This window comes from Patagioenas fasciata, chromosome 1 (genome assembly GCF_037038585.1).
Source record: "Patagioenas fasciata isolate bPatFas1 chromosome 1, bPatFas1.hap1, whole genome shotgun sequence".
NCBI classification, from domain to species: Eukaryota; Metazoa; Chordata; class Aves; order Columbiformes; family Columbidae; genus Patagioenas; species Patagioenas fasciata.
The window spans coordinates 119,277,593-119,290,373 of record NC_092520.1 but is presented as its reverse complement, the minus strand read 5'-3'; the positions used below and the strand labels follow the sequence as shown (position 1 = coordinate 119,290,373).

The following is a 12,781-nucleotide window of genomic DNA, read 5'->3' as shown; positions in this document are numbered from 1 at the left end:
GCAAAGAAATTAAATCTCAGGAGCCGGTGATGATCACATAGGCACACCTGTTACCTTGGGAAAGCAGACAAAAGACTCTGGTCACGTGGATAAGAGCCATACAAATCAGAAGTAATTTTTCTTTCTGCCTCAAAAGCATACCGATTTTCTAACCAATTTGCCTATTCAAAGGTTGCACTGAATGCACATAAGTACACTGTATCAGAGCACAATTAACCCAGAGTGCTGGTTTAGAGTTCTCTCTCCATGTATCAGCACACACGAGCTTTTTATCTCCAGATGTGCAGCCTTTAAGAAATGGAAAGGAGTAGCATTTAAATACATTAAAAATCAGAGGTTATGAAGTGTTAAGCCAGTGGCATGCTGACCTTTGTAACTGGATACATCATGCACAGTGGAGTGCCTAGCTCCTCACTCCTGGAAAAGGGAGCCAGTGTAAGAGGTAAGAAAATAATTTCCAGGAACAGGAAGGTAGACTAGGGCTATTGCCAAGAAAGGTTGGACCAGATGACCCTCAAGGTTCCATTCCAACCTGGTATTCTGTGATTCTGTAATTCTCATCTGCTATTAGTCCTGTTCCAGCTCCTGTCCCTCAACCTCCTGCATCACCCAACAGGTTCAGTTTGCAGCTGTTATTGTCCAGGATGATGAAACCAGCAAGGAGCAGAGCACTGAAAATAAAGGCAACACGGGTGGTGCTGGGCTACCACTCTGACAGTGGGATCTGCCAGAGGGGATCTGCCACCTCACAAAACAGAGAAATGCAGAAATCACAAGTCAGGCTCTGCTGGCAAGGGTACATCAGACCCTGCTGACAAGCATAGTCGAACACTGTTTCTGTCACGGTTTTGCCAAAAGCTATTAAAAAGTAGATGAAATTATGATTTTCGAAACCACATAGTTTACAGAAGCATACGTCTTTTCCACCAAACATCTCTGATGCTTAAAGTGCTGGTGGATTTCCAGCTCCTTTCCCCCCAGCTCCAGAAAGTTTGTGCAGTCCCTTGATTAGAGACAAGCCCAGGAAACCCTGGGCTCAGCAGCTTCTTCAGCAACCCGAGCTGGTCAGCATCACAGAGGTGAAAGCGATGCTCAGGATGGGCGAGGAAGAGCAAAGAATTGCAGTAGGTCAGCCAGCTCTCTGTTTTTTCACAAGTTAATTTTTATCAGCATTTTTCCATCTGTCTGCACAAGCTTGGCCATTTTAAAAGGCCAACAAAAACCTTGACCCAATGACAGAGGAAAATACATCGTGTAAAGCTTTCGAATCACATGCTACATACAGCAGTTCATTTCCAGTATACTGAATTAAGTCAGTTAAATCTGTACAAAATCGCATCTAAAGCAATGGGGAGGAAACACGGAAAGACAGCACAGATGCCCTCCAACACCTTCCCATGTGTGAGATGATCACTTCCCATGCAGGGCATTAGACATCATATGTACCCAGCAGGGCAATGGCTGAGAGGGGAGCGTGCAAATGTAAAATACAGCCTGGAGAGCATCCATGCCAAGGAAATCCCTCAAATTCAGCAGAGGAACTTCACAGCATACAGTGAAATCAAGAACTGCAGATCTAACCCACACATTTCTACAGAAAGCCTCTTGTCACTAAAATTAGTAACACGAAACACCACTGGAGTGCATGGCGAGGGGATGCAGGGCTGGCTCTGGTATTAGACATCTCTAGGAACTGTTTGTCAATAGAAAATTTGCAGTAAGTGAGTGTTCCCACACACATTCAGGGGAGATAAATTTCAGATCTAACTTGAGTAGTTTAGTGACTCAATGGAAAAGCAAAACTGAGAAACTAATGGCGATAGGTCAGATGTAATGAGTGCTTGCTGAGTTTGATTAATTCAAAGGAAAACACATTTGAATCTAGCTAAAAAGCAAAGAAGTTGTGCCAGCACATCACCAAGTTCCCCCTTCACACAACACAGGGACGATGTAACAAAAAAGCTCTTCAAAAGACCCTCAGTGTCTGTTCAACACTGCGGCATAAAAGCAATTGCCAATTGTAATTCCCAGGTCTTTGAGCAGCGGTGAGCACTTGTGTTTGCTGTTTAAACATACCAGCACACCATTGCAAGGAGATGCTGCAGTGCAGAATACTGGGATTCCTGTTTTAAAGATGACGTTGAAAAAGCAGTTTGATATGGTAGATAATTTTTCACAAAAAAAAATTGATGCTAGGAAAAAATGCAGAGTGAGAGCATTGAAGCAAACTTTACCAGAAGTCTACAGTGTGTTTTAGTTACATGCCTTAGTATTTCCTTTGTGTTTTCCTCTGTTGACAAAAGAGCTTCCATGCCTCGCAAGGAAGGTCTTCTGAGCATCAGCTGCTAGGAGTCAACTACTTTCCTCATACCAAGACTGGCTGCCTTTCTGAAAGCAAAAGTCCATTGAGTTATCCTGGACTTAGGCCTGTGCCATAGAGGAAATCAAAGTAGAATATTTTACCAAAGCTTCTGGTCTTAGTATCCTTGGCATATACACAGGGATTGATGGTGAGCCATCAGAAGGGCTGGAACATTTCCCAAAACACAGTGAGTAACCATAGACTTCCCATAGTTACCATGGTGAGGAAGCACTACCCAAAAAGTAGGATACTGGCTACAAGGGACAGACATGGAGATGTCTTTCCCTTGATCTTGTATGGTGAGTGGGGAGCAATTTGGTGAGAAACAGAAACTGAGCAGAACAGCAAGGTCAGTTCTGCTGCTGCAACATGGAAACAAGCATCGGTCATGAAGGGGATGGAAAGGAGGTGGTTCAGGCTCCCCTCAATCCCCTGCCCAGCCTGCGGATTTTGTGGGGAGTTTCAGAGAAGAGATTGATGCTCAGAATGACATTGAGAAAATGTTATCAGTATAAGTCCACCCCAAAGCAGCAAGATAAGACAGCAGAAGTGAAAGAGGCTTGAGGCTTATACCATAAACATTATATATTGACTTTTACAGTCACTCCAGGTGACAGAGTTCCTATCAAAGTCCTTAAGAAAGATCATTATTTCTTCACCAAAAGCCCCAGTCTCCATATACAGATATATAAATACAGACACCCACATACATGCATTCACGAACAAATTGTTTCATTATTTTGAAAATTTGAGAGCCAGCATTTAGCATGCAGTTGTTCCAAATGCTGCTATCTATGGTGCACCCTTAGATAAAGGGTTTGATTTACTGTCAGGAGACACAAAAGTTCACAGAGCTACACAGGCTGTTTTTGATGGAACAGAAATGACGCTGAAAGCACGATCTGCTCCCCGATGGAGTCTTGTGGCTGAAACACATCATCACCTTTCCATTAATGTTTAAGCGAAGGCATTCCCAATGACACCTCCTTAAACTGTACAGTACTCAGAAACGGTATTTTTATGAAAGACTATGCATGCATAATGAAGCCCTGGAAAAAGAACAAGTGTCTGAGGAGAGTTAATTTCATTTAAGGGCATGCAAATGTCCTCTTTGCTCCAGTTTTATCTGTGGGTGCAATTTGTTAGTTACTGATTAGTTATATATACATAGTATTTTGTAAGGCAAATTAATCAAGGCTTTTTCCTCCTTCTCTCCAATAAACCAATTTTAATTAAACTCCTCTATTCCTGCAGATGGGATGACATTAGATGTCATAATAATCGATCTTATAATCCTAGCTTCTGATTTACACAGATCTCAACAGAAGCAAAAGCTGTTGATATAAAATAGATCCAGTAAAGTATAGAAGATTAGTAAAGGATTAGGTTCCATCTCTGCTTCTATCTCAACAGCACTCAAACAGCAGATGCCAAGTTTCAGCTGTGGAGTCTGTACACTAATTAATTTAGGAAGTCAGACCAAGCCAACATACGCAACATAAAGCTAGTTGGATTTCTTCCCTTTGGTCACCTTTCATTTTCTATAAAACAATCTCAGTTTACTCCTATGGACTCAAATTAAACACATTCCAGAGCTTGTAACAATACTGGTGCCTTAAAGGTTAGGACAAAAATTGGCTATTAATTCTAGAACTGAATTGCCAACTAACAACAAATCAGATCTTGAATATAATTCTTGGTCTAGCTGTGTTATGGGTTATTTTCTGCAGAGTACTGACTTGACTAGTGTCAAATAAAATCTGCTACTCTGCAACAGCAAAACCACTCCCAAGAAACTCGGTGCTATGATGACCTTTAGTTTATGTTCACTTTCATACAGATCTTCAAATGCCAGTTACAAATACTGCTTTGCCTCACAGGAGACATCATTAACTGCATATCAGCACTCATGCCACTCCTTTCAACAGAAATGTGTCTGGGAATTATGATCACAGAACCTGTGCAGTTTGTTTATTTTGATAGAAAGAACTATCTCATTGTTTTGAGGAATTAATGGGTCCTTACTGCCCTTTCACAGTCATCTACGTGATTTGGGTGGCCCCTAGATTCTCTCAAATAGTCTGTGATTCCCTCCCAAATCTTTCCCCAATGAACAGGTTCCAGAAGAACCTATGAATAAATTCCCTTCATATTCTTCTCCACAAGGACTTAAGCCATTGCACCCCCACCAAGAAATTTGATTTTTCTCCTACTCATCCAAGTTTGATCAAAACCCTGGGATAACTGGAGGTATCACCAGCACTTCTGCTGTGCCCCAAGCGACGCCTCCCCAGCAGCCTCAACCCACTGCTGCTCCCTGGTCCAGCCTAGTGCCAGTTCCTGTTAGACCCTGACCCAAAATATTCCAGAAAAAGGAAGGGTAGAAGACAGATTTTGCCAGGTTGCTGTGGCAAAGCAGCTCAGAAGGTGTTGGCTACAGCACGATCAGCCCAGGGAGAAACAGGAGCACAGCAGTCGGCAGTGCTGAGCACCAGGAGGGTTTCTCAAACTGCTCTGTGACCACATGGCATTTCAAGAGATTATGGGCTGGTGTAATGAGTGTTTAATACCAGTAACAAAAATCTAAGCCTCATCTAACAGCAGAGCCAACAAACTACTTCCCTCATCACATCCAATGACACTTCAGAGCAGAAGGACATGAAATACTCATTTTCCAGAAGCAGGAATGCCATATTCAAACACTAGAAAAATAGTAGAAGAAAATGTTACCTCCAAGATGAAATTTCAGGTTTAAACTCTTATGGGCCAACATTCCTTCAAGAGCTTTAGTGAGTTTAAAAGGTCCCTTTAAAAATCTTTATGCTTAATGTATTTTTAGACAAATATTTTGATGACTACAAGATGAGCAAGTTTGCCACTGCTTTAGACTGTTCCTATGGAAACAAACCCATTGGTGAACAGGAGTCCTTAAAACTCTGATAACACTGTCTGTACCATGCTCCTTGCAGCAGGAATAAATCACCATTTAGAGATCCACAAGTCTGGAGGGCTGATTACACAGGGCTCAAGTAATTGCAATCAACAGAGTCCAAACAAAGCTCTCCAAATGAAAAGCCTGAAGCGTATGAAATAGCTAGAGGGTTACTTACTGAGCATGCTTAAATCACTTTGCATATGGAGAATGGACTCCGGAAATTAATTCTGAATTGATAAATCCAAGTTACATCAAGACGGATGAGAATCTACATATTTAATCGGTAGATCAAGATCACAGTTCTGTTCTGTATGTGTAGGTAGTACCAATTATAAAGAAGTGATTAAATGATTTGTTATGAAATAATAGAAGCATCCTACAGCGGTACTCCATAGCACTCTGACTTACTACTACAACTCTGCAGGAAGCTTTCAAAGGCAGAGAAGAGAAAATGGTTGGCACGTATTAGCTCGCATTTTCTGTGGTGAACCAAATAAACAAGGTGTGGCAAAGACTGGTACAAGGGAGAATTTAGCACAGAAAGGAGAGGAAAGCGATTCAAATCAAGCACGGTTCGAGCCTGCACATCCTTGCAGTTCCTCTCAAGATGTCAGGCGAGGACTAAAACCTACAGCACATCCCCATCGCAGGGAACATTTTCCTTTATCAGTCAGAGCTGCTCAAAGGGCAGACAGCTCCATGATGGACAGGTGTCAGAGAGCGCAATGCGATTCTTCAGTGATGTGAGAGGGATGGAGGTGTCTTGAGCTTCCACACACATTTATTGTCTGCTGTCTTCAGCAGAAAAGGGAAAGGTGGTGTGACAGAGCTATAAAGGCTTTTGCTACCACTTCTTGGAAGAGATGCATTGGGAAGCTGTGAAGTGTCCACTGCTAGAAATAGTTCAGAACAGGAAAAACACACATGTCACGACAAAAGTTGACAGGAATAGAGGCAGTGAAGGAGCAAAGAATCAGGTGGGTTTTTGAGATCCAGTTCAATTCTAGTTGCTATGATCTTCCATCGTAACACCAAGGGTTACTCTGATCTCTAGATACAGCAGGCATCTAAACATACGGGATCTCTTTTATAAGAGCAAATATGAGGTCAAAGCAGTCTGTGAGCTCTGCAAAACAGGAGAGTGATAATTTTAAAATGTTTTAATCAATCCTGTGAAGGTTACTCTTGCAGAAGTAAAGTTTTGCCTTTCATATAGGATGGATTGCCTTTTAACGTCAAGAGAAAATTTCTGCTTAAGTCCCTGGGCATCTCCTGCCAAAAATTCCTTGCACGTGAGGATTTCTGGCAAGAAACTGTGAGCTCCCTAATGTCACCTGCAGCGTTGCAGACCCTGGTGATGCATAACCTGTATTTGAGAATATCTATTGCTTTTGTGGTCAGACCTTAATGAGTGGGTAAAAACTTCAGCTAGGTTATTTTTATACTGCTAACTACCATGATTCATCCATTTCTACGCTCTGGGGAGAAAAACAGGAAGGAAACACTTAGTAAGTCCTCGATTTTGTTCAACAGTGGTAATGAGCATCAAGGAAGCTGTGGGAAGCAGAAAAAAAACCCTCATTCCAGTCCGAGTGGCATTTAATAAACCTAAACGACTCTGGAAAGATAAAGATATACTCAGGAGGTGGGTGGCACATGGAAGGATTAATTTGTGTTAATTAGAAGTTGTGGAGGAGGAATATTTTTAAGGTGGGGGGGGCGAAGCAGTTTCAGAATTTCAGTGAACAATGTGATAAATACTAATTAGGCAATTATTTCTCCGTAGTGGCAAGCAGCTTTCAAAGTCATTTCTTCTCCTGCAACTGTCGCACCTCCTGTTAAGTGGCTATGACGTGCCCCACACAAGCCTCAGATATAACTATTCCAGCAAGACCAGTTTGCCTCTCAGCAGCATCACTCCTTTTATCTTACATTTGGTAAGGGCAAAGGAAGAGGGAATAGAGGCTTTTGCAGAGAATCATGCTTATCTAAATTAGACATTTAAACAGAACAAGTGTGAGAAGCTAACATGCAGAGGGAAAAGCCCAACAAGTTTATGAGAAAGACCAGAAATGGGAGCTATTGTGAACATCCAGCTCAAGATCAATTATGTCGAAAGGCTGTCTCTTTACAGACCGTCGTCCTTTTAATCGCCCTAAGCACAGAAGTCTTAAAACTTAATAAAGCACTTTCAGAAAGCCCAGTATTGAATGATTCTTGTTATGAAATAAAAAAACAGACTAAATGCTGATTATTGGGAGAGAGAAGAGAGGGATGGAGAGACAGAGGTACACATGATTCAAAAGACAGTGATTAGTGCCATCTTATCAAGGCTACTATGGTAACACCAAACATGAACTAACCTGGAGAACCATACTCATGTCTTGGTAACCTACAGATCTTAGGCATCACTTCCATTAGGGTCTTGACATACTGAAGAATCGTCCCTTGTAACTAAGAGAAAACAGACGTGTGCAAACATGTCAGTGTTACTGCACTAACAAACTTTACATCAAGTCAAATTCAAACTGCACAGAAATGGAACAAGCTTTAAAAATCTCGCCTTTAAATTCTGTCAGTCACCATCTTCAAAAAGGCAACTGTTTCAAATGAATACAGTTGCACCTTCCATCACATGGCATTAGCCACCACCTTTTGCTACAGTGGCACAACAGCTACGGGCAGGAAGGCAAAAAAAGGAAATCATGGGTTTTTTGCCTACTGTCTCTATTGTCTACCCACCTTTTAGATTTTTGGTAAAAAAAAAGCTGCATTTGAATGCTTTCAAAAGCAATAACAGAAAAATCCTTAACATCACGTATGTCTGTAACAGCTCAAACTGGCTATTTCGGACATCCCTGTTAAGACACAGTCCCAGCCCACAGTCAGTCTGCCTTCCACCCACTAGACACCCATCTCCCTACATCTGACCATCTGCATCAGGCATTGGCAGGATACCTCCCCCCCAAGGCTTTTTAACCTCTTTTATAAATACCCAAGCATTCAATGCTACCTTTAACGAACTGAGACAATCTACCACCTAAATAAACAATAATAATAAAAAAAATCCCCTGAAAAACAACAAATCACCATTCAACCCTGAATTGTGATAAATATCTGTTTTCATCTTACCCTGAAGATTAGATCATAACATTCCTTCAAGCAGCCTCCAGTCTCCCTAGACCACCAAAAACGTACTTAGACCATTGTGGGAATTACTGCAACCAAGCTGCGGAATGTGTCAAGTGTCTGAAGTGAGATCACGACTACTACAGCTGTCCCCCAGTATAGCTGGGATTATTTTGCAGCATGTTCCTTACAGGCAACAGAGAGGAAAAGACCGTTTCTTTGGTTTAAACTGAACTGCAATGCATTATGACTGTATACATAGATACTAGTAATACAGTAGACAGCCAGCGCCTCAACCTCCTCCTGGTTACAGAAAAGGCCCTTTCCAATACCAGATACCCCAGCTGCATGGATAACTTCTTCAACATCTGGTCTGAGCACTCTTCTAAATAGGCTTGATGTTATCTATTGCTAGATCAAGCACAGAGATTAAGCCTTCCCTATTATTAAGGCGTCATCTGTCAGAGATGTTATTAATGAAAGCCCTGAAGTTAGGCAAGGCAGAAAGCACAATCCAGCTGTTCTCAAAAAAAAAAAATAAAATCAATAAAATGAATTTACAGTACAATCTTTAAGTTTAAAACAGCTAATTTTAAACACACTTACTTTTCTAGACTTTACCCAGGACCTAACAACACAGGTCTCCACAAAGTCAATTCATCTCCAATGCAGAATCCAAGGTTTTCAAAACACTTCTCAGGCTACCACGGCACATCATCTGTTGCTTTCACAAGACATTCAGTCCTCTCAAACACAGCTTATATTGAACTTCAATGGAAGTAACATTTTAACTAGTTTTATCTGAGATCTTTCTTGAGACATTTCCTATCAAAAGCCATTTGAAAAAGTGGGAAATTAAAGACAATTGGCATACCAGGCTCTTGACAACTTTCAGCAACTCCTCCATCACCACCGCAATACCCTGATACCCAAGAAGTCTACAGATGACTTTAAAGTGAGGGGGACCAACAAAATTCCTGTAGTTGCTGTAGATGCTGGAATATGCCAAATTCAATGCCTAAAACAAGAGAACAGATACGATTAATGACAATTTCAGCTGACTGCATCTTTATAATGATTTCATTTAAACAGCATTTTAAGCATATCAAAAATAACAAGTTTGCATCTCACTCTCCCTTTTGTGAGGCAAGAGCTCCAGTGAAAATCTCTGTATTAGCAAGAAAAACTTGTAAACACTTATTTTTTACCAGGCATCTTCCACTTACCATTTATAAGGCCATGAACATTTCCTTTTTCATATTCTTCGATTTTCATAGGTACAAAAGGACAAGAGTAGTCACAGAATAGAATCATAGAATCTGGTTGGAAGAGACCCTCAAGATCATCAAGTCCAACCATAACCTAACTCTGGCACTAAATCATATCCCTAAGAACCTCATCTACGTGTCTTTCAAACACTTCCAGGGATGGTGACTCAAACACTTCCCTGGGCAGCCTGTTCCAATACCTGACAACCCTTTCTGGGAATAAATGTTCCCTAATATCCAATCTGAACCTCCCCTGGTACAACTTGAGACCATTTCCTCTCATCCTATCACTTGTTACTTGGGAGAAGAGACGAACCCCCTCCATGCTACAACCTCCTTTCAGGTGGTTGCAGAGAGCAATAAGGTCTCTCCTCAGTTCTCCAGGCTGAACAGCCCCAGTTCCCTCAGCTGCTCCTCATCAGACTTGTGCTCCAGACCCCTCACCAGCTTCATTGCTGGTGATCAATGTCAATGTTCAGATCCTTGAATTTGAAGCACAGCTTCTATTCCTATATTGTCTATTTCATGTACAAAACATGCTGAAAGAAGTTACTTCACTTTTCGGTTCACGATAGGTGTTTTAAGTCTCTGAGAACTCAATTACAGAAAAAACCAAACACCCCCAAAACAAACAAACAAACAAACCATCCAACCAACCAACCAACCAAAAACCACACAACCAAAGCTTCTGCAATTATTGCTCTTTGCAACTAACTAATAAGGATCTCTCTCTTTCAAATTCCTTAGCTGTACACAAGATCAAAGCAAATTTAATTCTGGGACATAACCTCATGGAAATTCTTCCAGAGTTGTATAAAAAGGATCAGGTGCTTTGCCATATTAATGACTATTGCTTCAAAGTGAACACAACTGTACAGACTGATGCTGTGTAGGGATTTAGGAATTGTTTGCTGAAGCCATGGATCAAAGGCGAGTTAGCTAACTTAACATCCTCCATTTCTATAAGTGGGTTGTTCTCCTAATAGCCTGAAATTTAATTTTAAAAGGGAATCTTGTCAATCTTTCTTGCAGAAGGTTCTGCCGTGATTCCTTTTCTTTTCTGCAGTTTTCATTTTCTCTAATATATGCAGGAAAGACAGCATACTATTAGGCTTTCAACTCCACACACATCAGCTGCAACAGAAAATTTTCCTTCACCGCTATCTGAGAAGAACATTGATCTTCCTTCCAATGCAGATCCTGCCCCAAGTATCCATGTAAGTCAATACCAGATACTGTAATATACGGCACTGCACAAAGAAACTACTAGGAATTCAGATGATGAAACTCTACCAAGCTCTTGAAAGACCTTGATCTCATAAAAGGACTTAAAATCATCTTTAGAAGACACCAGGCTAGAAGATAAACACTTTCATTTATTTTGTAGACCTCTATGTAAGCACCAGTTTCCAAGATGCTTTTAACTGTGGTCTTGGAAATTTAAAAGTCAGATTCTAGACTGACATATAGTAAATGCTTATTTGGCAACAAATTAAGACTTCTTGGCCACCTTTTGAAGATGTGTTAGATGTACTTCACAAACTCTCCTGGGTCAAAAATCGTTGCACTATGAAAGAATATGTGAAAGCACAGGAGCAGAAGAGACCATTAGGCCATAACAAGAGATAACGAGAGATCCAAACCCAACTTTCTAAACCTGAGTGAGAAAATTTGTATATATTATTAAAACACACACATACAGAAAATCATATCAATTTTATCATGCTTCAACAACCACAGGACGTTATAACCTGCAATTTATTTCTACAACGTGAAAATGCAAAAAGTTGACAGTACTGAAATTAAAGTTTTACCCATATTTCTTACATGCCTGATCTTCTGTCTCCACCTGTGTGAAGAAACTATACAGCATAACAGCCTGACCCAGCAGAGGGTGGGTTTGGGAGGGTTTGTTTTCCTACTTGAGGGTCTTGGTGAATAAGCAGCTGGCCACGACCCAGCAGTATGTCCTCATGACAAAGGTGGCCACCAGCCAGTGGGACTGTATTAGGCAGAGAACTTGCCAGCAAATGAAAGGGAAGTGATCCATGCTCTCTACTTAGTACAGATGGGAGACACCTGGAGTACTGGGGTCCAGTGATGGGCTCCCCAGTACAGGAGAGACACGGAGTGATGTATGGGAGACTCCAGCAGTAGGCTTCAAAGATGATTGAGAGACTGGAGCATCTTTCCTCTGAGGAAAGACTGAGAGAGCGGGGACTGTTCAGCCTGCAGAAGGCTCAGGGGTATCACATTCACATGCACAATTAACTGGTAGAGGCAATAAAGACGATGGAGCCAACTCTGCTCAGCAGTGCACAGTGACAGGACAAGGGGCAATGGGCACAAACAGGAAATCCCATCTAAACATCAGAAAAAACTTCACTATGGAAGGGTGGTTGAACAGAGAGCCTGTGGAGCCTCAGTCCTCAGAGATGTTTGAGATCCAACTGGACATGGTCCTGAGCAACCTGCTGCAGGTCACCACGCTCTGGAGAGTCCCTAGCCTCAGCCATCCATCAGTATGGGAAGCTCCGTTTTATGGGCCGCAGGCTTGTGTGGATTTTGTGGAGGAGTGATGTTTTCGAATTCTCAGCCATCTTTTCAGTGAATGTGAACTAAAACAGACACTTGGCTAGTTATTAGACTCCTAATACAAATCACAGATCAGAGCTGGTCAAAAGGCCAAACTCCAAACATATTTGACCAGGCAGACAGCCTGAAGCTGCATCCCTCTCATCTGAGATGTGCATGACTCTGCTTACAGCAATGGGGTCTGGTGCATTGACGGGGGAAAGAACTGGTGAAACCTTACAAAAACACGTACAGACAAATGACCTGATACACTAACATATATACAGTTGTCCTTAAAAGGTGAGATTTCATCTTTTGCTTTTGGTGTTTTCAAGCAGGTAAGTCTCAACAATAAATGTGTCCAAACTGTCTATTTCAGCTAGAGAGCAAGGAGAATTTTCCTTCCGTAGGTTAGCGCATTTTACTGCTGTGAGGTTAAGGGGAGGGAACTCCTCTTCACAGAGCTGAAATTTAGAAAGCAAGCCCTGAAAACAGGATTTCAGTATTAAAAAC

At 41.5% G+C, this 12,781-nt stretch overlaps 1 protein-coding gene across 3 annotated transcripts in view; it reads right to left on the bottom strand.

Moving 5' to 3' along the window:
• The window catches only part of CYFIP1 (cytoplasmic FMR1 interacting protein 1), an 84,261-nt gene that overhangs the window by 12,008 nt on the left and 59,472 nt on the right, over positions 1-12,781 (bottom strand). For all 3 annotated transcript variants that reach the window (XM_071813502.1, XM_065854683.2, XM_071813504.1), the window contains 2 exons: positions 9,301-9,444; positions 7,661-7,751 (listed from right to left, as the gene is read on the bottom strand). In XM_071813502.1, the coding sequence (XP_071669603.1) occupies positions 7,661-7,751; positions 9,301-9,444 (235 nt within the window). The remainder of the gene's footprint in view (positions 1-7,660; positions 7,752-9,300; positions 9,445-12,781) is intronic.